Genomic DNA, 25,594 nt, shown 5'->3' on the forward strand with positions numbered 1-25,594 from the left:
ACAAACCCATGCTGACTACTCCCTATCACTTTATTACCTTCCAAGTGTTTGCGTATGATTTCCTTAATTACCTGCTCCATTATCTTCCCTGGGACAGACGTTAAACTGACCGGTCTGTAGTTTCCTGGGTTGTTCTTATTCCCCTTTTTATAGATGGGCACAATATTTGCCCTTTTCCAGTCTTCTGGAATCTCTCCTGTCTTCCATAGCTAAAGGCTCAGATACCTCCTCTATCAGCTCCTTGAGTATCCTGGGATGCATTTCATCAGGACCTGGTGACTTGCTGACATCTAACTTTCCTAAGTGATTTTTAACTTGTTCTTTGTGTATCCTATCTTCTAAACTTACCCTCTCTCTGCTTGTATTCACTACGTTAGGCACACCTCCAGACTTCTCGGTGAAGACCGAAACAAAGAAGTCATTGAGCATCTCTGCCATTTCCAAGTTTCCTGTTACTGCTTCTCCCTCCTCACTGAGCAGTGGGCCTACCCTGTCCTTGGTCTTCCTCTTGCTTTTAATGTATTTATAAAAGGTCTTCTTGTTTCCCTTTATGCCTGTAGCTAGTTTGATCTCATTTTGTGCCTTTGCCTTTCTAATCTTGCCCCTGCATTCCCGTGTTGCTTGCCTATATTCATCCTTTGTTATTTGTCCTAGTTTCCATTTTTTATAGGACTCCTTTTTTATTTTGAGATCATGCAAGATCTCCTTGTTAAGCCAAGCTGGTCTTTTGCCATATTTTCTATCTTTCCTACACAGCGGAATTGTTTGCTTTTGGGCCCTTAACAACGTCCCTTTGAAATACTCCTGCCCCCTTCTGCTCTATAGAGATGGGATACAGAGTGGTGGGAGGGGCACCCTAACACCAGCACCCCCCTTCCTCTTCTTCCTGTGCTCTGCACAGAAAGCAGAAGGCTCCCGGAGGTGAGAGACAACTCCACAGAAGAGGGCAGGAGCAGCACAGCAGTACTGAGAGGGGCAGATGAAGTGCCAGCACTTGACAGCCTTCCCAGCCAAACCTCTCAGGATCACCTGACATGGGTTCCAAGATCTACCAACAGATCCCAAACTACTGGTTGGTGACCACTGATCTAGCCCATAGAGCCCCTGCCTTCCAACAGTGCTCAGAGCCAGATGCTCCAGAATGAACGGAACAGGGCCCATGCAATGGGAAGGCAGAAGAGCTGGGTGTTCTCTAGTCAAATAGAACTGACAATCATTTGAGGAGAGAACTAGCAGGGGTTTAAGCATTTGGATTTGAAGCCTTCCCTTCCCCTCCCCCACCTTCTTTAGTTCCTTTTCTCAGTTACCTATCTGGTCAGTTATTTCATTCTCAGCCCATTTGTCATATGAACTTCTCTCGCCACCCAGTGTTTCAGTGAAAGTCTCTTAACAACACCCCTGTATTTTCATATTTTGCACCTGTACCAAGAAAATGCGTATGATGTAGCTGTACATAGTGCGGCGTTTGAGTAACAGCTGCTCCTTATTACAATGTAGTGCAGTGTGCAGGTGTGGAAATGCATCTTTTCCTTACTTTTGTCTGAGCCTCTCAGAAACTAATGGGTTATTTTCATATTTCACTAACATGTTACCAAACAGACCTTTGCCTTTTCTGGTACTAGCAAGCATCGTGCTGTTCACTGGTTTACATTTCTGTTTCTGTTAAACTGGAGTAACCTAATAGGTGGTTTTAGTGAATCGGATAAAACTTGTTTGGCTCTTTTCCCTTTTAGATGATACATCAGCAGCCTAACCCAGGTATACATTATGAGTATGTCATTCCAGAAGCCAACATCATTAGCCCTCAGTTACCTCCTCACAGAAGGCCAGGTAAATCGCTTTAACATTCTGTAACTTTAGGAGCCAGAAGTAAAATTCTGGCCTGATTGAAATCAATGGAAATGTTATTGTTGACTTTGTGGGGCCAGGATTTCATCCCACTGCTCAACAGATATAAAGCAGTGGAACTCCATTGGCCACGGTGGGTTTACTCTGATTTCCTCCAGTTGAGGGTCTAGTCCCATAGTTCCATTTTGAATGGTAATTTTGTCTTTAACATGTCACATGGAATAAGAACACATTGTGACTTTTTCTTGATCAGTTACTGTTATAAGCTGAATGTTTGTGCCTGTATTTCAGAAATTAAATTGCTTTTTCTTTCTTTTTGGAGTTTGATATTTTGAAATAACCTTTCTCAGCTTCGCTCTTGTAATCCTGTGGAAATGTTTAAGCCCCCAAAGCTAAAATTTCTCTAGACAGAATTATTTAAAATTTGATAGCATGGAAATATGTTAACTGTACCAGCAATTGTGAAAGGGAAAAAAAGAAATTGGCAGGCAAATGTGGTACTACTACTCAGGTTCTTGACTCTCCTCGTCAGATTTGTATTGGCTACATGGTCTGTTTCTTAATGAGGAGCAGCTGGAATTTGACACAGAGATACAGAACATGGAGCATGGTGAAAAAAATCCTTGGGAAACTTGATTGACATTAGGCACAACAGCCATGCTAAAAATGTCTGGAGAATTTCTGCTTTTGTGTGTGTGTTTGCTTGCTGAGAATCAGGTGCCTCATTGAAAAGCAGCAAAATCTTTGTCTGCAGAACAACCCAGCAAGTCTGAATATGGAGATAAAAGCTTGACATCTCTGTAGACCATTGTTGAAGTCGCTAATTGCTGAATGCATTCACTAATGTTTGAAGGAGATGTTCACTCTTCTAATTTCTTGTTGTTGTCCTGTCCCCAGGGGAGCCATTCAATGGTCAGTTAGAAGTGACAGACAGTACAGATCCCAAACGTGAAGATTTGCATAGGGAAACAGACATGCACACTGGACAGTCAGCAGGCAACTTTCCTGTAATTCAGTCAGGACGGTTTCCTTCTCATCAGCCTGACAACCAGGTGCCTGCTGTGCAGCCACCACGACGAAACCGAGAGCACAACTGGAAGCAGGTTGGAACAACGGAGTGTACCACTTCATGTGGGAAAGGTAAATGCTTTCTAGTGCATGAACAGTGTTTACATCACACACAGGAGGATTCCAGGCCAGGAGAGAAAAACATGGGGGAAAAGAGGATATTAGAAAGCCCAGCAAATCCCTGTATGCACTAGACATATGTTTGAGCTATTGCTTTCTGTTGTTTCTCACTGGGAGAAAGGCAGACAAATCTGTAGCACAACATGGGTTCCAAATATATGTCACTAAAAATAATTCAAAAAGAAAAAGAAACAGAGCATGGTGCGTATAGTTTATAAACAGGCTTGGCAGACTGCAGTTTTTTATCATTTTGACAGATAATATTGATGTTTATTTTTAAGCATTTGTTTTTTATCAGTTTAAATCAGTGGTTCCCAAATTTTTTGGCTTGCAGCCCACCCAGCTCAATGCAGACCTTTTCATGGACCACCAGCCAACAATGCATAATGAAAAGTGGGTGCAAGAAGAGGTGGGGATGCAGCCTCTTACTGGGGGGGTACGGTGGAGCAGTAGGGTCAGTCCATAAATATTTAATGGCAATATAAACTGATGTTCAAAAAGTTAAAGCTTTTATGCCCATTAGAAGAGAAATTGTCAATACCCATCAAAATACACATAGTAAACATCCTCAAATCAAATTCTAATAAGTTCTTGTGCAACATTTTTCTTTCTTTGCTGGTCTGTAAATTTCCATTATTATTGATGAAAATATTTTTCAGAGGTGTGTGTGTGTGTGTTGTTTACTGATATAAATGTTATTCTTCAAAGCCTAATTACAAAACCAAATATGACATTGTTGCTGAAATGAGAACTATTGCAGTCTTTTATGGCTGAGGAAAATTGCCCCAAGTTGCTTCTCTTATGTTTCCCTGAAGCACTACCATTAATCCTCAGCATTCTTTGGTTCCCTTTCCTCATTTGTTTAAATTCTCCACTTTCATTGGTCCTTCTTGCACCTCTGTCTGTATCTTCCTGCTCTTTGCCTGGATTGCACCTTTACTGGCAGTGATTCCTCCACTGCTGTTCATTTCAGAGCTCCATTTGCCAGTTAGATGCCATTACAATATAAGTGGTGTGAATTACACCTTTTGGCAGGTTCTATCCCTTTAATGAACCTTTTGCATGATGGAGCATAGACGGTTGGTTGAAATAGCCAGTGGTAGGAACAGGGGTATTGATGTTTTTGACAAAGTTAGTGATACATTTTACAGAACAGGTGGTAGGACCTGGCTATTTAAGAATAAGAGACAGTAGAATATATAGTGATAGAAATGTAGCCGTGTTAGTCTGGTGTAGCTGAAACAAAATACAGGACTATGTAGCACTTTAAAGACTAACTAATGTATAGTTTCTAGACATTTGTGAAGTTCAAAAAATGTTTTAATGCTTTAGAGCCTCTTTTGCTATAGCAGCTGAACAGCCTTTTCCTATTTGGAAATCAGCAAATTATATTTAAAAATAACCAAAATTTGGGTGCTGTAGTACATACTGACCTTTTTATGTGGAATAAATCCCAAGAGTAAATTATACAAACAATCAAAATAAAATATAGTCTAAACCAAATGAAAGTGTCTTCCGTCATGCTCAAACAGACCTCCGAGGGGAGTAAATTCTACTGATAGGGAAGCTCACCTGAGAAATCCTGCCACCAGTAAGCTTAACTCTATGTATGGTCACTACAGTCCCCCTAGCTAATCTTTTTATAGACTGGAAGGGCTTTCTGAGAGATGGGCCACTGAGGTGTGTGTCAGGGATACTAGTATACCTAAAAAACCTCACCTCTATAAGTTCCATATAATTAAAGCTGCTGGGAATATTGTGGTTCGTCTGAGCTAGAATAAAGGACAATTTAAATTTGGACCTAGAGGAAAAGTAATATCTTTCTGGAATCGAGAATATTCCTGAGCTGGGAAAAGGCAATTAAAGGTGGTGATTTATAGGGACTTGATAGTGTCTTCTGCTACTGAGAATACTGAGCTGTTAGAGAGAGATGACTGTTCTGCAAACCTGTTTCCTGTGGGGGAAAATGTTAGTTAGTTTTCCTTAGGGCTCTTTCCTTGCTCCAAGATAAGAAGCTGAGGTAGCACATGAAATATTAATGCCACGTTGATCCTTATGCACATCATCATCATAATGAATTCAAATGATAAGCAGGAAAGCTGGTCATTAAACACTGTGCATCAAATGCTCTCTTTTTTGTTGTTATTCCTTGCTGGTCCAGGACAATCACTGGGAAGTCCGACCTACTCAGGGAAATTATGGTGGAAATGGTACAGTACTAAAATCATAGCCTATTAACATCAGAACTCTTGAGGGTCTGACTCTTTGCAGTGGTGGGAGGGGAAGGGAAAGACAGTGAATGTAAAGCAGAATTGTTTTGTATGGCTCTAGGAATTGGCTTTTAGATTAGGGTACGTGGGCAGGATCCTCTGCCACTGTCAATAGACATAAACTCTCTTATAAACAATGAGGATCAGGACCATCATATTTTCAGAAGGTGGAAGCTGAAGTTTCTGTGCAAAGGAACCGAGTGTTGGAGTATTCAATCAATAAATCAATAAAATCTGCACGTAAACAGGTGTAAAAAAAAGTTCATTTGCTTCACAGGAAGAATGTTGGAAACTTTCCTTTGTGTTTGCTATGATCAGAATGTTGCTGTTTTTAAATATCTGACAGCAGAAACATCCATGGAATCTGAATCCAAATTAAACAGTAAAACACTAGAAAAATATAATATCCCAGGAAAGCGTCAGCATGCTATTAAACCAGGGCTGGGCAAAACATGGCTCGGGAGCCGGATCTGGATCTAGCCCACCAAGCCACCCGGTCGAGCCCGTGGACTCCCCTGCGGGAACCCGCAAGCACATGTAGCTGCCGCGATTTAAAACACATTCCCTGCGGCACTCTGCTCTGCAGGGAGGAGGAGGCTTCGTGCGATCTCCCTGCCCCCAGTCCAATCCTCAGCCCCTATTGGCCAGAAACAACTGGCCAATAAGAACTGACCTCTGCCAATCTCTCAACTACTATTGGCTGGAAACAGCCAGCCAATCAGAGCTGAGAGATTGGTCTGAGAGACTGATGCAGTGAAAGCCTCCCCCCCCCTCGCCAGAGTAGAGAGCCACGTGGAGGGAGCCTTTTCAAGTGGGCTGGGCTGCAGCAGGCGGGGAGCCCAGCCTGCCTTGGGGGTGCTGCAGCCTGCTGGCCAGGAGACACACAGGTAAATTCCTCCCAGCCAGCACCTGCCTCTGGCACCCCAACCCCTCCTGGACCCCAGCTCCCTCCCCCAGATCACCAACCAAACCCTCTGCAACCCCTGTCCCAGGTGACTACTCCCTCTCAGACTCTGTACCTCCTCCCACACCCCTCCCCAGGCCAGAATCCTCTCCTGCACTCACTCCCTCCGTGACCCTACACCCCAATCCGCAGACCCGGGTCACAACCCCTTCCTCCACCCAAACACTCTGACCCCACACCATCTCCTACACCCCAATCCTGTACCACGTGCAACCTCCAACCTAGACCCTGCAGCCCCTCCACAGAAAAGTGCGGCCACTTTCCAAAATCTTGGAGTGGCCCCCCACTAAAAATTATTGCCCACCCCTGTATTAAACTGAGACTTTACTGCATGCAATTATAGAGGAGGAATGTCTGAAATAAATATACCTTCCCTAGGTCCTAAACTTGTGTCCCGCACTCTATCACATTTAATCTGCTGAAGTATATTGTATTGGGAATACTATAATTTGCTGATAGTATTGAACATTTGTTACAAAACTAGGCCTAAGTTACTTGGTTGACTACCTGTGTCCATATAATATTCCAAGGCAGTTGAGATCCAACAGGTTTTTGCTCTCTCTACCCAAAATGAAATGGTAAAGAGAGGCTAAAGAATTTTTTGAAACAAAGTTCAAATTTTGAAGTAGTTTCCATTTTTGCAGAGTTTTTAAGGACCATTTTAATTGCTTTTTTAAAACAATCTGAGATTTTTTTTTGGTAATTTTTCAGATTTTCATTTTTCCACATTTGCCTTCTTTTCAACTGGAAAAAAAGTGCATTGTTTTCCTTCTTTTTTTGGCCTGTTTGTTTGTTTATTTTTTGTCTGTTTCTTCTTTTCCTACTCTATAATTTTTCACTAGTTCCCCGACTCTGAAAAGTCATTGACTCACAAAAGGAAGAAGGAAAAAAAGAAATGCCCCTAAATGACAGTCATTCTGGGCTCATCTAGACTATAGGGAATGGTCGAAAGAAGATAGGCAAATTCTGCGGGAATTTGCATATCTTCTTCCAATTGCACTTTCGAAAGCAGAGTTTCGAAAGTGAAAGTAATTAAGACACAGCTTTTTCAGCAAACTCCCCTTTCCCCCAGTCGAAAAGCCGTATAAACCTCCTTTTTTTGAGGAAAAGCAGCTTTTTTACACACGGGGCAGTTCGCTGAAAAAGCCACGTCTTAATTAATTTCACTTTCGAATGCTCTGCTTTCCCATGCAATTTGCATATCCTCTTTTGACCAATCCGCGTAGTCTAGATACGCCCTCTCTTTCATTCCAGGGCAGATTGGAATCAAGGAAAAAGGAGAAGAAAATGATTGATTTGTAATTAAAAACTATAAATATTGGATGTACTTTTCACTGACTTTTTATTTTATTCATCTTTATAAAAAATATTTTTCAGTTTAGCCTGCAAATCTATACTTTCCTATCTTATCCCTTTTACTATATTCTGGCAGTAATGCAAAGCTACGGGATTTACCCTGTATGAAGTTGGCTTTAGCAGTAGTGTAGTGTGTAAGTAAGGATTAATATCTTTTTTAGAAATTAAACTAAATATCCTTAATATCTCCTTAGAAGTTGTGAAAGGCTTTGTGGTGAAATCTTCAGTTTGGTCAGAACATACATATCGGCTGGACAGGGTAAGATATGTGATTCACCGCCTCGTGAGATATAAAATGAGGCCCAAAAATGCAAGACCCAGGCAAAATGACATCCTGATCAAGGAAACAGAAGGCATTGCACCCAACTGCAATGTTCTTGCTTTTCCCACTTCAGGGTACTGGTCCAAGAGGGGCGTTGAGTAATCTTATTCATACATATTCAAAAGATGTCCCAATATCATCATACAATCAAGTATGTGTACCCACAATATCTCAGGGTGCAAAAATCTGTTCTTGGCATTAAGGGTTTGGGTTATAGATGACGCAAAGCGCCACTATCTACACGTAGCCTATATTAGGATACCGGAAGTATCCTGAAATAACTATTCCACATCTTTAAATGTGCACGTTATTTTGAAATTTCTTTCAAAATAACGGGTATGCTATTCCACCGTCCCTGTAACCCTCATTCCATGAGGATTAAGGGATGTTTTGGAATAGCACCTTATTTTGAAATTTGGAGCGGTGTAGATAGCACCATATTTTCAAGTAAGCTATTTCAAAATTAGATTGAAATAAGATACACATTTTGAGTAGCTCAAATTGCGTACCTTATTTCAACCTATGGGTGCAGTGTAAATGCACCCAAAGAGGTCTACAAAATGCTATTGCAGTAGTTGAGAGAGAGGAATCTTCTTCCTCATCAAGTATTTATCTCCTTCACATCTTTCAAAGCTTGATGCTTCACTTCTCTTATTCTAAGATTCTCAGCTTCTAAGTTTCAATCCTCCACCTTTCACTGAGACCCAAGTTCTACCAGTGGAAGGAGGCTTGCCCTTCTAAGGTCCAGGTCTCCTGGGACAAGGTATGAGAGTATGGAATTATAGTTGGTAATTATATCTGTATACTTAGATAAGTACAGGCAGTCCCCGGGTTACGTACAAGATAGGGACTGTAGGTTTGTTCTTAAGTTGAATCTGTATGTAAGTCGGAACTGGCGTCCAGATTGAGCCGCTGCTGAAACTGACCGCCAGTTCTGACTTACATACAGATTCAACTTAAGAACCCCAGACATCCCCAAGTCAGCTGCTGCTGAAACTGATCAGCGGCTGATTCCAGGAAGCCCGGGGCAGGGGCTTCCTGTAGTCAGCCACTGGTCAGTTTCAGCAGCGGCTGACTTGGGGACGCCTGGGGCAGAGCAGCTGGGGTGCTGCTGGGTTGCTCCAGTAGCACCGCTCCTCGGCGCTACTGGACCAACCCAGCAGCACCCCAGCTGCTCTGCCCCAGGCGTCCTGATTCAGCCGCTGCTGAATCTGACCAGCAGTGGCTGAATCAGGACGCCTGGGGCAGAGCAGCTGGGGTGCTTCCCGGTTGGTCCAGTAGTGCCCAGAGCGGCGCTACGGGACCAACTGGCAGCGCCCCAGCTGCTGTACCACAGGTGTCCGGAGCAAAGCCACGGAGCACGGGGGCAGCGGGACAGCCCAGACGCGCCGTGGCTGTCCTGCTGCCCTCGGGCTCCGTGGCTTTGCTCTGCTTTGCTCCCCGTCCCCCTGGTCTGTAGTTATATCTATATCCAAAGTTGGTTAATGCTGTGCTCCAGGATGATTGAATCAATCTGTGACATCAGTGCTGTGTGTTTTGTATTGTTTACCGTCTTAATACCAGTCATAATAAAAATTGTTTTAATTTGGTACCATCCTCATTGTGAACATGGCTGCTGTTGTGGGAACCCAGATCTGCCTCTAGAAATAGAGCTTCAGGGCTGTCAACCTCTGTGACCTAGATTAGGAGGACAGGCCTAAAACCATATAGTCAGACTGGCAAGCCATACCCACATCAGTTATCTTATTCTTCACTCCCAGGCTACCGAGATGACAAATATCAACCAACTCTTGTTCCACCTGATCTGTCTTGGGCTGTAGCTTTCTAGTACCAGGGCCATGTTTGTGGAAACTGCTACCATCCCCTGAGAGGGTATTTGTATGGCACCAACTCTGTGCATCAGACATATATGAGAGCATGAGCCTTGCTCATTCATACCTTCCAAGAACCACAGAAACTTCTCCTGAAAGCAGTCCTCCTTCCCTGTCCACCAGCACCAACTGTGACTTAAAACCCCAATCTAGTCCTTAGTTTAGCAGTCAATGGAAACTCTTTACAGTGAATCTGGCTATGAATACTATATAAAATGTAGTGACAGTGTTACTCAGTATGCCTCATGTTCTTAACTGAAAGAACAAATTCATAAAGAAAGTTAATGAGCAGAGTATCCTGCTGATTGCTAAATTACCCACTATCTACTAGAACTGGGAGAATGAAGATAGCTCCGACACAATTTTATTGTAAATTAGCATTTTAGATACGTCTCATTTAAATATATTGCTGGCTGAATGTACGTTGGGCAGATGTGTAAGCTTTTAATTTCCTTTATTGCAAATGCCATCATGTCAGCCAACAGTTAGCATTAAGGAGAACCACCCTTATTTTATTTAAATCATGGGCGTTAGTTAAAGCTATTACAAAACTTTAGTGTAGATCAATTAAAACACAGTTATTTGCATGTACTGTGTGCACACTGTCTCTCTCTCTCTGTCTGTCACACACACATACAGAGGGCACGTCTACACTGCAGGGCAAAAGTCAAATTAAGCTATGCAACTTCAGCTACGCCAATTGCATCACTGAAGTCGAAATAGCTTAATTTGACTTTAGACACTGTCTACACAGCAGGAAGTCAAAGGAAGCACACTCCCCTTTCGACTTCCCTTACTCCTTGTGAAATGAGGGTTATAGGAGTCAGAGTAAGAAGTCCTCCAGCTTGAAATATTAATAACATAAGAACATAAGAATGGCCGTACTGGGTCAGACCAAAGGTCCATCTAGCCCAGTAGCCTGTCTACCAACAGTGGCCAACACCAGGCGCTCCAGAGAGAGTGGACTGAAGACAATGATCAAGCGATTTGTCTCCTGTCATCCCGCTCCAGCCTCTGACAGACAGAGGCCAAGGACACCATTTTATCCCCTAGCTAATAGCCTTTTATGCACCTAACCTCCATGAAATTATCTAGCTTCTCTTTAAACTCTATTATAGTCCTAGCCTTCACAGCCTTCTCTGGCAAGGAGTTCCACAGGTTGACTACACGCTGTGTGAAGAAGAACTTTCTTTTATTAGCTTTAAACCTGCTCCCCATTAATTTCATTTGGTGTCCTCTAGTTCTTCTATTTAGGGAACTAATAAATAACTTTTCTTTATCTGCCCTCTCCACACCACTCATGATTGTATAGACCTCTATCATATCCCCCCTCAGGGTATGTCTACACTACAAAGTTAGTTCGAACTAACTTTCATAGGCGCTACACTAGCGCTCCGTTAGTTCGAATTTAATTCGAACTAATGGAGCGCTTAGTTCGAACTAGGTAATCCTCATTCCACGAGGATTAAGCCTAGTTCGAACTAGCTAGTTCGAATTAAGGGGTGTGTAGCTCCTTAATTCAAACTAGTGGGAGGCTAGCCCTCCCCAGGTTTCCCTGGTGGCCACTCTGGCCAACACCAGGGAAACTCTACTGCCCCCCTCCCGGCCCCAGACCCCTTAAAGGGGCACAGGCTGGCTACGGTGCCTGGTGCAAGCCTGCCAGCACCCAGCCAGCAGACCCTGCACCTGGCACGGATCGAGCCACCCACCCGATGCCCCCCAGCCCTCCCCCTCTTCCCGGGACCAGGCTGGCGGCTTGCCCGGGACCGCAAAAGGCGGGCACCCACCTGGGCTAGTGCGGACATTGTGGACCTCGTCCACGCTCTCCGCACTAGGCACAGGAAAGTGGCCGGCTTGGGCAGGAGAGCTGCCAGCCTGGCCACCCAGGAGCAGGTGTGCAAGAGAATCAAGGGGGTCCACTGAGACCCCCGACCCTGAGCCCTGAGCTTACAGTGGACGTCCTGGGTCAGACCAAAGGTCCATCTAGCCCAGTAGCCTGTCTGCCGACAGCGGCCAACACTAGGGACCCTGGAGGGGATGGACCGAAGACAGTGACCAAGCCATTTGTCTCGTGCCATCCCTCTCCAGCCTTCCATAAACCTTGGGCAGGGACACCACTCCTACCCCCTGGCTAATACCACTCCATGGACCCAACCTCCATGACTTGATCTCACTTCCCTTTAAACTCTGTTCCAGCTCTAGCCTTCACAGCCTCCTGCAGCAAGGAGTTCCACAGGTTGACTCTTTGCTTTGTGAAGAACAACTTTCTCTTAATAGTTTGAAGCCTGCTACCCATTCCTTTCCTTTGGTGTCCTCTAGTCTTTCTTTATGGGTACTAATGAAGAACTTTTCTGTATGCACCATCTCCACCCAACTCCTGCTTTTAGAGACCTCTATCCTGTCCCCCCTCCGCCTCCTCTTTTCTAAGCTGAAAAGTCCCAGTCTCTTTAGCCTCTCTTCATATGGGACCTGTTCCCAACCCCTGATCATTTTAGTTGCCCTCCCCTCTCCCAGCCTCTCTCTTCCCTTCTCCCACCTCCTCTCACTAGGATTGGACTTCCACTTCTTAAAAGATAACTTTTTGTCCCTCACTGCTTCTTTTACATGGTGGTTAAGCCACGGTGACTCTTTTTTAGGTCTCTTGCTATGTTTTTTAATTTGGGGTGTACATTTAAGTTGGGCTTCTGCTATGGTGTCTTTAAAAAGTTTCCATGCAGCTTTCAGGGATTTGGCTCTAGTTTCTGTGCCTTTTAATTTCTGTTTAACTAACCTCCTCATTTTTGTGTAATTCCCCTTTTTGAAATTAAATGCCAGGGTGCTGGACTGCTGAGGTGTTCTTCCCACCACAGGAATGTTGAATGTTATTATATTATGGTCACTATTCCCAAGCGGTCCTGTAACGGTTATATCCTGGACCTGATCCTGCGCTCCACTCAGGACTAAATCGAGAATTGCCTCTCCCCTTGTGGGTTCCTGCACCAGCTGCTCCAAGAAGCAGTCATTTAAGCCATTGAGAAATTTTATCTCCACTTCTCTTCCTGAGGTGACACGTATCCAGTCAATATGTGGGTAATTAAAATCCCCCATTATTATAGAGTTCTTTATTTTGGTAGCCTCTCTAATCTCCCTCAGCATTTCAATGTCAGTATCGCTATCCTGGTCAGGTGGTCGGTAATATATCCCTACTGCTAATTTCCGAAATAACTGCTTGCTGTGTAGATGCATGCTATGTTATTTTGAAATAATATCATTCTGAAATAACGCTGCAGTAAAGATGAACCCAGAGAGACAGAGAGAGAAAATGTTTTAACACAGTTAAAAACTTTTCATTAATGACCAAACATTACCATTAAAATTGAGATTTAGAACACTGGGAGGTAGGAATGTGGGCTAGTTAATAACAGATGCTGGACTTAAACTGCAGATTCAAGTATATAATTAAATAGAGGAGGAGCTGGAGCAGACCAAGAATTCAAATCAGTGACCTAAGTCTGCATGGTCAGCAATCATATAAGCCAGTGGCAGTATGGATGGACTCAGCATAATAAGCTTCTAATTTATACCACATTAGGCAAGATGTTCCAGGGGTTGCTATTACAATTAACTCTTGTTCACTCTTCCCTGCACATACACCAAAAGCAAAAAGAGATAGCTACATATTGTCAGCAAATGATCCAATTTCATAGTTGTGCAGGCTTTTAACTGTGTGATTTGGATTTTACAAAGAGTTATGCAGTTTTGATTTCTGCATGTGTATGTTTTATATGTTACATGCTGGATAATAACAGGAGAGGACTCCATATTTCTACAGCTAAATTGCTCGTTGATAAGAGAACTAGTCAGAGAGGAGCAGCTAGTTTTCTTGGTATTTGTATACAACCTGGTTTTCTGGTGCCTCCTGCAACCTGTGCTGCTCCCTGTAACATCCAGCCGGGTTGCTGCACTCTGGACACATAGTTTGATTCTAAAATAAAGGCAAGCATATTTTATAGTGAAAGAAAGGAATTAAGCTGCCACGCTAATATCTTCTGCCCTACTTTCTCACATCGTTCCTGTATGGATTTGCTTCTCTTTCCTCTGAGGAAGTAAATTCTCTTTGGTGTTTTGATCTCTTACCATGTACAGGCAGTCCCCGAGTTAGGCGGATCCGACTTATGTCGGATCCGCAGTTACGAACGGGGATTTTCTCGCCCCGGAGGACTGGAGCGGCGGGACGCCTGGTCCCGCTCCCCGCCTCCTCCTGGGCGAGAAAAGCTGCTCCCCGTCTCCCTGGTCTGCTGGGGAAGCCAGCAGACCAGGGAGACTGGGAGCAAAGCGGCGGAGGACCTGGGCCAGACCTGCGGTGCTGATCTGGAAGCGCCGCGGGTCCGGCCCGGGTCCTCCGCGGCTTTGCTCAGCGTCTCCCTGGTCTGCTGGGGGGGGGACGCAGCTAGTGCCCCCCCCCCCCCCAGCAGACCAGGGAGACGTGGAGCAAAGCCCGGGGCCTGTGGTAGAGCAGGTGGGGCGCTGCCGGTTGGTCCCGCAGCACCGCTCCTTGGCGCTACTGGACCAACCCAGCAGCACCCCAGCTGCTCTGCCCCAGGCGTCCCCAAGTCAGCCGCTGCTGAAACTGACCAGTGCTGACTACAGGAAGCCCGAGGCAGAGTTGCTCTGCCCCAAGCTTCCTGGAATCAGCTGCTGATCAGTTTCAGCAGCAGCTGACTTGGGGACGCCTGGGTTTCTTAAGCTGAATCTGTATGTAAGTCGGAACTGGTGTCCAGATTCAGCCGCTGTTGAAACTGATCAGTTTCAGCAGCGGCTGAATCTGGATGCCAGTTCCGACTTACATACAAATTCAACTTAAGAACAAACCTACAGTCCCTATCTTGTACGTAACCCGGGGACTGCCTGTAAAGGATTGTACCTTCAAGAGTCCTGATATAGCAGGAAGAACTGCTAGTCTGGGGTAAGAGTAGGAGCCATGCAATGTGATCTGTGGAAAGCTGCAACAAGAGTCTGCTTGATGAAGCATAAACATGATCTGATAGCTTCAGAGGGGTAGCCGATAAAGTTTAAAAACAACAAATAGTATGATAGCACTTTAAAGACTAGCAAAACACATGGATGGTATCGTGAGCTTTCTTGGGCACAGCACACTTTTTCATATGACCAAAGTGTTGGATGTCAGAACCAAAATTAAATAGGGGAGAAGGGAGGTGGGGAGGAGGAAGGAAAAAAACGGGAGGGGCGGGGGACAAAAAGAGACAGTGGGTATATAAATATCAAAGAGAAAACCGAGCTGGTATTTAACAAGCAAAACATCTAAAGACAGGATAGTTAAAAGAAGCAGATAACAACTATTAGTTAGCATTTAGGGAGGAAGAGTACTAACACCAGAATCTACACAGACAAAGAACTATCGACACCTTCATTGTTTGGTTGGTTGATAATGACCCAGCCTTCCGGTATCTCGATTCAAACCATTGGCATGAAAATTAAACTTGTGAATGAATTTAATTTTGGTTTATTATGATCTGATAGATGTGTGTGTGTCTGATAACCCACTGGGGACTCTACAGACCTTTGTATTCTCTTCTCTTCTACTGTTCTTCCCTAAATTCCCGAGCCAGCAGTGGCTAACGTAAATGTGACTCAGTAGAGTTTTACCCTAGTTTTACTTCAGGAATAAAAGTCTACCCCAACTGTCATGGAGGCCAATGGCAAAACTTCTGTTGTCTTCAATGGAAAACAGAATCAAACCCTAAATACGGAGAGAAGTTAGTAAAATACAGACAGAATGTCAGGATATGTCTCTGGAAAGAAGGGTAAACAATTTATCTGCGTTGCTGTTTTAATTATGTATTCTCTTTGTGGTCAGTTCATTTTGAGGTATAAACGTACTTCTAACCTAACCGAGATCTTTCCTTTTCAGATCAGAATTTAATTTCACACTCTATTTTTTTTGTCCACCATAAGTCTCCATACTAACAGGGCTTCAGTATTCAAAAGTTGCTAGTGATTTGGGGTGCTTTTCCTTATGACACTCTATTGAAGAAAATGCCTTATGAGTCTCATAGAAGTAGAATAAATTGGCTACAGATGGCAATGGAAAAGTTTGACAAGGATCTTTGGAACAGTGCAGCAGAAATGAGAAATAACTCTGTGGGCTTTGAGGGAATTTGTACAAACTCTTCTTTGACCTCAGGACTAGAACTGTGTGAGTCTCTGAGCTGGTGGAAATGGTGAAAATTCCCAGATTAATGGAAATTGAGGGACAAGGTACACAAGCAGAGGAAGTCTCTGCCTTTCTGCCTGGTGCAAAACTTAACTAAAGAGACTAAACAGTTTAAAAAAGAGAGAGAGAGAGAGAGAAATAAAAATACTTAACAGCTATCCAGTACTTGTTATCCCTAAAGCATTAACTCATGAAGCCTCACAACACTTCATTGAGATAGGTAATATTTTTTACGTCCTCATTTAATTGATGTTAATCCTGAAGTAAGTCACTTTCCCAAAAGCAAAAAGAAAAGGAATTTGATACAGAGGCTGGATTAGTGCCCACGAGTTCCTGTTCCCAGTCCTGAGTTCAGGCTGCTGGACGGCATCTTTTAAATCAAGTGCAGGCCCACGGTAGGCACTGTTCTCCCCATACACAGGTAATGGAGCAAAACCACAGCATTTTCCTCAACCTCTATTGCAAAGCTATGCTATGCATTGTATTTGCAGGCATCTCCAGTTGATGTGTTACTTTAAGCAGCAAAGCATTCATCTTCCACTTGTGTTTATCTGTGTTTATGTACATCGGATAAACTACTAATCTGGCCTGGTTTCCTTGTCATTTTGCTCTCTTGTGTTTAGGTTTTCTGCACTAGATCCTGTTGCCGTAGCTAAACCACATATATATTGAATGTTTTACTGGAGGTTTTTTTTCCATTTCAGGGTCACGATACCCAATCCTCCGCTGTGTAAACAGAATCTCACATGAGGAGGTGCCTGAGAGTTATTGTGACATCAGCACTAAGCCCACACCAGAAGAAGAAGCCTGCAACATCTTCCCGTGCCCAGCCTTGTAAGACAGTGCCAGAAAATATATGGGGAAGAGAAGGGAGCAGTATCACTGAAGCTTAGACAAAGGAGGAGTAGCTGTTTTAAATAGGAAAACAGGGTGAACATCTCAAGTATTTTCCACTTGTGACATGGAGTGCGGCTGATGGCTACCTGGGGCCGGAGGTAGCTTGTGCTCCTTTCTGAGGAAGTGGTGCCCATAGCAATTTATCTTGCATCCCAGGACTGTTATGCCATGTGAGATAAGGGATTGGGTGAGACCGGGGATCATTTGCAATGGGCTAAGTGCAGCCCCTTCTGAACAGCAATATTTGGGGGTGCACTGCCCCGTGATCTCTCCCCTAGTCCACTGCGTGTTCTTGCCGAGAGAGAGGCTTCCTGCTGCCCTTCTTCTAGAGTAGATCTCCACTGTTCGCACCAGCTTTAGACAGAATCATCAGGCTGCATTCCCCCCATCCTGTCGAGTGATGCCTTATGTCCCTTTGCAGCCCCCCACGAGAGTGACCCTTGCAACAGGTTCTCTGCTCTCTGGATGCAGCCCCACCCAGTTCTAGCACCGTAGACTGGATCCCCAGATGGCAGCCCCCCAGCTTCTTTCCACCTCACTGAGCTAGACCTAAATGTGCCCGGCACTACAAGGCGCTTCCCTCTAGGAGCCAGTGATCAGCAGCTAACTGCCGCGATTCAGAACAGCTCCTCCCAGGCAGCGCACTCCGCATCCGCCCAAAGGTAGTTAGCACTGCAGAGCGCTGCACACTTGGGCCTTGCCTACACGCTGAGACAAGGGTAAGTGTCGGGTGAGTCAGTCCTGTCTCAGACACTCTGTAGGGCCCCTGTCTGCGACTGCTCCCGCGGCGTCGCTCTGCGCCAGCTTCTTTCCTCCCCAGCAGGTAGGCCCCGGAAAAAGATCTCTGTGCAGAGCCACTCTAGCCCGGGGCCTGGCTTGCAGCCCCTAAAGCACCTGTGTTAATCCAACCCTGCCTGGTCCCGTTGGCTCATTGGGGGAAGCTCTGTCCACATGTGCCCCCGCCCTCACAGCTCCCATTGTTTGGGAACTGCAGCCAGTGGAATCTGGGGGGACGGTGTCTGCAGGTAAGGGAAGTGCCTGGAGTCATATGAAACCCCTCCACCCCAGAGACATGCTGGCAGCAGCCTCAGCCCCTCTGCACCACCAAATGAGAGTTGCCTGAGGTAAATGACCCTGTCCTGAGCCCCCTCCCACACTCTAACTCCTTCCCTGACCCCACATCTCAGCCCTGAACCCACTCCCACCCAGAACCCACACTTCCATCCCAACCTCCTGGCCTGAGCCCTTCCTGCATCCCAAATCCCTCCTCTCCAGACCCACCCCAGAGCCTGTACCCTCAGACAGAGCCCTTACTCTTCCTGCACCCCAAAACTTTGCCCCAGCCTGTAGCCCCCTCCACTCTGAACCCCTTATTTTTGGCCCCACCCTGGAAAATAGGGGAAGCCATGAGTGTCTGCCCCACAAGTGGTCATTTTGTTTTAAATTAGGAAAAAAAGACTTGTATACAGAAACCCCACAAAAATTAATAGTCCTGGGCCCACAGAAGAGTTAATCCAGCCCTGGGATTTTTTATGGTTTAATGTCACTTTTGATCTTAGGCCTTCTCTGTTGGGAAAAATAGGGCTGTGACCTGGCTGGAGCCAGGTAAGCATTTCCAAGTAATACATCTAGTGTTATCTGAATTGCCCTCTAAAGGCTTTCCCCAGAGATCTCTTATCGCTAGCCACAGCTTGGTTTCCTGCTTGTTCTTTTTAATAAACTTTCATTCAAGCATTTTGTTTTAATTCAGCTCTGTCTAGTCAGACGGAATTCTGTCAGGGAAACTGGAATGCATATAGTGTGAGATCTCCCTCTCTCTCCACAAGTCTGAAGATCACAGTATGAAGGGCTTTTGCAGTAGCCATGCACCCTCATCCCTGAGCATGACACCAAAAATGACATGACGATGAAAATATATGAATGAAACAAATGCATATATAAAATCATATTGAAAATGAATACAGTATAAAAAGGAACCTTCTTGTCACTGAAATGAAATGCATCTGCTCATTATTCACCACATACCATTTTATTTTTTATGCAAGTTAATGCTGATTTAGGGGATCCATCTGCCCTTCCTTCTCCAGACAACTGTCTGGTTACTTCTCTTCCTGTCTCATGTCCAGAAAAAGTCTGTAAGCTCCTCAGGTCAAGCTTCTTGCTTTTGTGTGTTTTGGGAAGTGCTGTTCAAGGCACCAGAAATAATATATATTGCTAGACAATTTCTAACAATATACTCAGATCCTTGTGGACCCAATTCTACAACTCATAGGCTGTGTCTAGGCTGGCAAGTTTTTCCGCAAAATCAGACGATTTTGTGGAAAAACTTGCCAGCTGTCTACACTGGCCGCTTGAATTTCCGGAAAAGCACTGACGATCTCATGCTTTTCCGGAAATACTATGCTGCTCCCGTTTGGGCAAAAGTCTTTTTCTGAAAGACTTTTGTGCAAAAGGGCCAGTGTAAACAGCATAGTAGTGTTTTCCGCAAAAAAGCCCCGATTGTGAAAATGGCGATCGGGGCTTTTTTTGCAGAAAACCGCGTCTAGATTGGCCATGGACGCTTTTCCGCAAAAAGTGCTTTCGCAGAAAAGCGTCCTGCCAATCTAGACGTGCTTTTCCGAAAATGCTTTTAACGGAAAACTTTTCCGTTAAAAGCATTTTCGGAAAATCATACCAGTGTAGACGTAGCCCCAGTGTAATACTTCTACCTACAAGTAGACCCTTTGTAAGTATGCAGTGGCCCGCTACATAAAGGATAAGTATTATTCATTTCAGTATTCACAGAGGTGTAAGTGGGTTTTATGGTCCCAAAGCACATCATCCAAATTTTGTAATGAATGTCTACTATATGGCAATATCTTTATTAACATTTGATGTTTATTTTGTTCTCCTTTTTCTTTTCTCAAATAGTTGGGATATAGGAGAGTGGTCTGAGTGCAGTAAAACATGTGGTCTTGGTATGCAGCACCGACAAGTCCTGTGCCGACAAGTGTATGCCAACCGTACTCTGATGGTTCAGCAATACAGATGTCATCACCTAGAAAAGCCAGAAACAACCAGCACATGCCAGCTGAAGATATGCAGTGAATGGCAAATTCAGACAGAGTGGACTTCGGTAAATGGGAATGATTGGTTCATTCAGAGCATGAAATCTCAGGGGGGTTACAGTGGAGTGGAACATTCCTCCAGAGAACTCTAATCAGATGTGATTGGATTACACTTGGCTTTCATTAAAAACCACAGATGGGAATGTGGGAAAGCTTTCAAAAGAGGTGGAAGGTCATCTTAGACAATTGAAACAAGCCATGTGGTTATGAGGAATTAAAACTTGCTGTTTAGGACCAGATTGTGTAGAGAGAAGGAACACGCACTCTGCAGACCTGCCCAGGTAGCTTTACCCTAGCTAGTGTGGCTAAAAATAGTAGTGAAGATATGATGACACAGATCAGTTGTGGGTTAGCAATGTCCCAGATGGAGCTGTACAGACCACAACAGGGTCTGTGCAGTTGCATCTTCACTGTCATGTTAGTTAGACTAAAGGTTATCTGAGTATACTTAACAAGTATGCCTATCTGAACTGCAGTCATGACTTGGATTGCAGGGCAGACACAGATAATTCAATGGTCATTAAGGGGCTTTGCAAAATCAGTGTGTTTTCAGGGAGGGAAGAATTGATAAACACTTGCTTTATACTTAAGGGGCATATATTATCATCCAGGATTTGATTTCATACAGGATTATTATATGTGTTGGTATAAGAAGCAGTACCTGGTAGGGTGCGTTTTTTTGTTTTTATTTTTTATTCAGTTGTATTTTGAATAATATTTAAATGCAAAGATATTGGAGGCTCGCGTAGTTGTTTTTTCTTTAAATATGTATTATGAAGCAACGTAAATAAATAAATATAATAAATCAAATACTGTTTTAGTAATTTTAGCTGGTAGTATGAAACAACAATCAAAATAAAATTTTGGCTAATTTATTAAATTAATTTATTCCTGAAAAAAATACTTTGGCATTAGGAGTAAAGGACTTACTGCAAAAAGAGAGGTATTTAGGTTTGGAAACTCTGTGGTTTAAATACAGCATTTATTTATGTTAGCTTACTAGAGTACAAGTAGGTTTTCACTTTGGAGAAAGTCCCTTATTTTAAAAACAAACACATATTTAGCAATTTAGCACAGTACCATTTTCCCCATCACAGAAACATACATGACAGATGCTTGGATCTGATTCTGCTTAGAGAAGATGGCACTTCTCATTTAAGGAAGTTTACCGTCACTTTCACCTACTGAAAAGAATACTGGCACTGTTGCTCAGAAAAGCTGAGTTCTGTTCCTGGGTCTGCTATTCGACGTCTGGGTGACTGAGCAGGCCACTTTGTCTCTGTGCCTTAGTAACATATGATATGTCTACATAACAAAGAAAAGTCAGAAAAAGATATGCAAATTGAGAACCACACTTTGCGTATCTTTTTCCGCTTTTTTTTTTTTCCAAAAGAGGCTTTTCCAACATTTGACCTGTTTACACGAGGCCAAATGTTGGAAAAAACCTTTTTTCTGAACATCCCTTCTTTCTCATAGAATGAGGTTTACAGGGATGCCAAAAAACACATCTGCTTTTCCAACATTTTTTTTTAAAGTAGATGCATTCCTTGGACACGGCAGAAATTTTCCAGGATACCTCTGCAGTGTAGACATATTCATAGAGAGAATGAAACTGACCTCCTTTATGAAGTGCTTTGAGATTATGGATAGAATCGTAGAACACTAGAACTGAAAGGGACATCAAGAGATCATCAAGTCCAGTCCCCTGCCCTCATGGCAGGACCAAACACCATCTAGATCATCACTGTCGAATGTCTATCCAACCTCCTCTTAAATATCTCCAGTGATGGAGATTCCACAACCTCCCTAGACAATTTATTCCAGTATTTAACCACTCTGACAGGAAGTTTTTTCTAATGTTCAACCTAAATCTCCCTTGCTGCAATTTAAGCCCATTGCTTCTACAGAGGCCAAGGAGAACAATTTTTCTCCCTCCTCCTTGTAACACCCTTTTAGATACTTGAGAACTGCTATCATGTCCCCTCAAACTAAACAAGCCAATTCTTTCAGTCTTCCCTATAGCACATGTTTTCTAGGCCTTTAATCATTTTTGCTGCTCTTCTCTGAACCTTCTCCAATTTCTCCACATCTTTCTTGAAATGTGTGTCCAGAACTAGACACAACACTCCAACTGAGGCCTAATCAGCGCAGAGTAGAACAAAAGAATCACTTCTCATGTGTTGCTCATAAAACTCCTGTTAATGTATCCCAGAATCATGTTTGGTTTTTTTGCAACAGTGTCACACTGTTGACTCATATTTAGTGGAGGTCCATTATAACCCCTAGATATTTTTCTGCAGTCCTCCTTCCTAGACAAACACTTCCCGTTCTGTATGTGTGAAACTGATTGTTCCTTCCTAAGTGGAAGTCCTTATTAAACTTCATCCTACTTACCTCAGACCATTTCTCTAGTTTGTCCAGATCGTTTTGAATTGTGACCCTAACCGCCAAAGCACTTGCAACACCTCCTACCTTGGTATCATCTGCAATCTTAATCGTATTCTCTATGCCATCATCTAAATCGTTGATGAAGATATTAAACAAAATTGGTCCTAAAACAGACCCCTGAAGAACCCCACTTGTTATGCTTTTCTAGTATGATTGAGAACCATTAATTACTACGCTCTGAGAACAGTTATTCAGCCAGTTATGCACCCACCTTATAGTGGACCATCTAGGTTGTATTTTCCTAGTTTATTGATAAGAAGTTCATGCAAAACTGCATCAAATGCTTTACTAAAGTCTATGAATACCACATCCATTTCTTCTCTCTTATCCACAAGGCTTGATAGCCTATCAAAGAAAGATATCATATTGGTTTGACATGCTTTAATCCTCAGAAATCCATGCTGGCTGTTACCTGTCACTATATTTTCTTTCAGATATTTGCAGATGAATTCCTTAATTACTTGCTCTATTATCTTAGAATCATAGAACTGGAAGAGACCTCAGAAGGTCATCAAGTCCAGCCCCCTGCTCTAGGCAGGACCAATTCCAACTAAATCAACCCGGCCAGAGCTTTGTCAAGCCGAGACTTAAACACCTCTAGGGATGGAGACTCCACTACTTCCCTAGGTAACCCATTCCAGTGCTTCACCGCCCTCCTAGTGAAATAGTTTTTCCTAATATCCAACCAGGACCTCTCCCACCACAACTTGAGACCATTGCTCCTTGTTCTGCCATCTGTCAGTACTGAGAACAGCCTCTCTCCATCCTCTTTGGAACCTCCCTTCAGGAAGTTGAAGGCTGCTATCAAATCCCCCCTCACTCTTCGCTTCTGCAGACTAAACAGACCCAAGTCCCTAAGCCTCTCCTCATAAGTCATATGCCCCAGCTCCCTAATCATTTTGGTTGCCCTCCGCTGGACCCTCCTCAATGCATCCACATCCTTTTTGTAGTGTGGGGCCCAGAACTGGACACAATACTCCAGATGCGGCCTCACCAAAGCCAAATAAAGGGGAATGATGACATCTCTGGATCTGCTGGCAATGCTCCTCTTAATGCACCCTAATATGCCATTAGCCTTCTTGGCTACAAGGGCACACTGTTGACTCATATCCAGCTTCTCACCCAGTGTAATCCCCAGGTCCTTTTCTGCAGAACTACTACTTAACCGGTTGGTCCCCAGTAACTATGCTTGGGATTCTTCCGTCCCAAGTGCAGGACTCTACACTTGTCCTTGTTGAACCTCATCAGATTTCTTGTGGCCCAATCCTCCAATTTGTCTAAGTCACTCTGGACCCTATCTCTGCCCTTAAGGGTATCTACCTCTCCCCCCAGCTTAGTGTCATCCGCAAACTTGCTGAGGGTGCAATCCATCCCCTCATCCAGATCATTAATAAAGATATTGAACAAAACCAATCCTAGAACCGAACCTTGGGGCACTCCGCTAGAAACCGACCGCCATCCTGACATCGAGCCATTGATCACTACCCGCTGGGCCCGGCCTTCTAGCCATCTTTCTATCCATATTACCGTCCATTTATCCAATCCACAATCCCTTAACTTGCTGGCAAGAATATTGTGGGAGACCATGTCAAAAGCCTTGCTAAAGTCAAGGTATATAACATCCACTGACTTCCCCATGTCCACTGAGCCAGTTACCTCATCACAGAAGCTAATCAGATTGGTCAGGCACGACTTGCCCTTTGTGAATCCATGCTGACTATTCCTAATCACTTTCCTCTCATCCAAGTGCCTTAATATGGATTCCTTAAGGATCCCTTCCATGATTTTTCCAGGAACCGAGGTAAGACTGACCTGCCTATAGTTCCCTGGATCATCCTTCTTCCCTTTTTTGAAGATGGGCACTACATTTGCCTTTTTCCAGTCATCCGGGATTTCTCCCGATCTCCACGACTTTTCAAAGATAATAGCCAAAGGCTCCACAATTACATTTGCCAACTCCCTCATTACCCTCGGATGCACTAAGTCCGGACCCATGGATTTATGTACGTTTAGTTTTTCTAAATAGTTCCTAACCTGTTCTTTACCCACCACGGGCTGTCCATCTTCATCCCATCTTGCGTCACTTGGCGCAGAAGTCCAGGAGCCGACCTTGTCCGTGAATACAGAGGCAAAGAAAGCATTGAGTACTTCAGCTTTCCCCACATCATCTGTCACTAGGTTACCTCCTTCATCCATTAGGGGCCGCACACCCTCTCTGATCACCTTCTTCTTGTTAACATGCCTGTAGAAACCTTTCTTGTATCCTTCACATCCTTAGCCAGTCGCAATTCCATTTGTGCTTTCGCCTTCCTGATAACCCCCCGGCATTCTCAAGCTATACCTTTAAACTCCTCCCTGGTCATTTGTCCAAGTTTCCACTCTTTGTAAGCTTCCTTTTTGTGCTTAAGTTCACCAAGGATTTCCCCTGTAAGCCAGTCCGGTCTCCTACCATGTTTGCCTCTCTTGCTACGTGTCGGGATGGTTTCTTTCTGTGCCTTCAATAAGGCTTCTTTAAAAAACTGCCAGCTGTCCTGGACTCCTTTCCCCTTCATGTTAACATCCCAGGGGATTCTGCCCATCAGATCTCGGAGGGAGTCAAAATCTGCTTTTTTGAAGTCGAAGGTGTGTATTTCACTACTCTCTTTTCTTCCTTTCGTCAGGATCCTGAAATCTACCATCTCATGATCACTGCTTCCCAGGTTGTCACCCACCTCCGCTTCCCCTATTAGTTCCTCCCTGTTTGTGAGCAGAAGGTCAAGCTGCGCACGGCCCCTGGTCAGATCCTTCAGCACCTGTGTCAAGAAGTTATCCCCAACATTCTCCAAAAACTTCCTGGATTGCCTGTGTACTGCCGTATTGGTTTCCCAGCAGCTGTCAGGGTGATTAAAGTCCCCCACGAGAACCAGGGCCTGCGATCTGGAAACTTCTCTCAGTTGTCCGAAGAAAGCCTCATCTACCTCATCCACCTGATTCGGTGGCCTATAGTAAACACCAACCACAACATCACTGCTGTTGTTTGCTCCTTTAAACTTAACCCATAGACTCTCAACAGGTTTTTCTCCCTCTATACTGGAGTTCAGAGCAATCGTAGTGCTCTCTTACATATAGT

At 44.1% G+C, this 25,594-nt stretch overlaps 1 protein-coding gene across 3 annotated transcripts in view; it reads left to right on the forward strand.

Moving 5' to 3' along the window:
* Positions 1–25,594, forward strand: part of THSD4 (thrombospondin type 1 domain containing 4) — a 680,148-nt gene that overhangs the window by 569,231 nt on the left and 85,323 nt on the right. For all 3 annotated transcript variants that reach the window (XM_075897742.1, XM_075897743.1, XM_075897744.1), the window contains 4 exons: positions 1,734–1,830; positions 2,746–2,988; positions 16,738–16,867; positions 19,841–20,045. In XM_075897742.1, coding sequence (XP_075753857.1) covers positions 1,734–1,830; positions 2,746–2,988; positions 16,738–16,867; positions 19,841–20,045 — 675 coding nt within the window. The remainder of the gene's footprint in view (positions 1–1,733; positions 1,831–2,745; positions 2,989–16,737; positions 16,868–19,840; positions 20,046–25,594) is intronic.

The sequence above is a fragment of the Pelodiscus sinensis genome, chromosome 14 (assembly GCF_049634645.1).
Source record: "Pelodiscus sinensis isolate JC-2024 chromosome 14, ASM4963464v1, whole genome shotgun sequence".
Classification (NCBI taxonomy): domain Eukaryota; kingdom Metazoa; phylum Chordata; order Testudines; family Trionychidae; genus Pelodiscus; species Pelodiscus sinensis.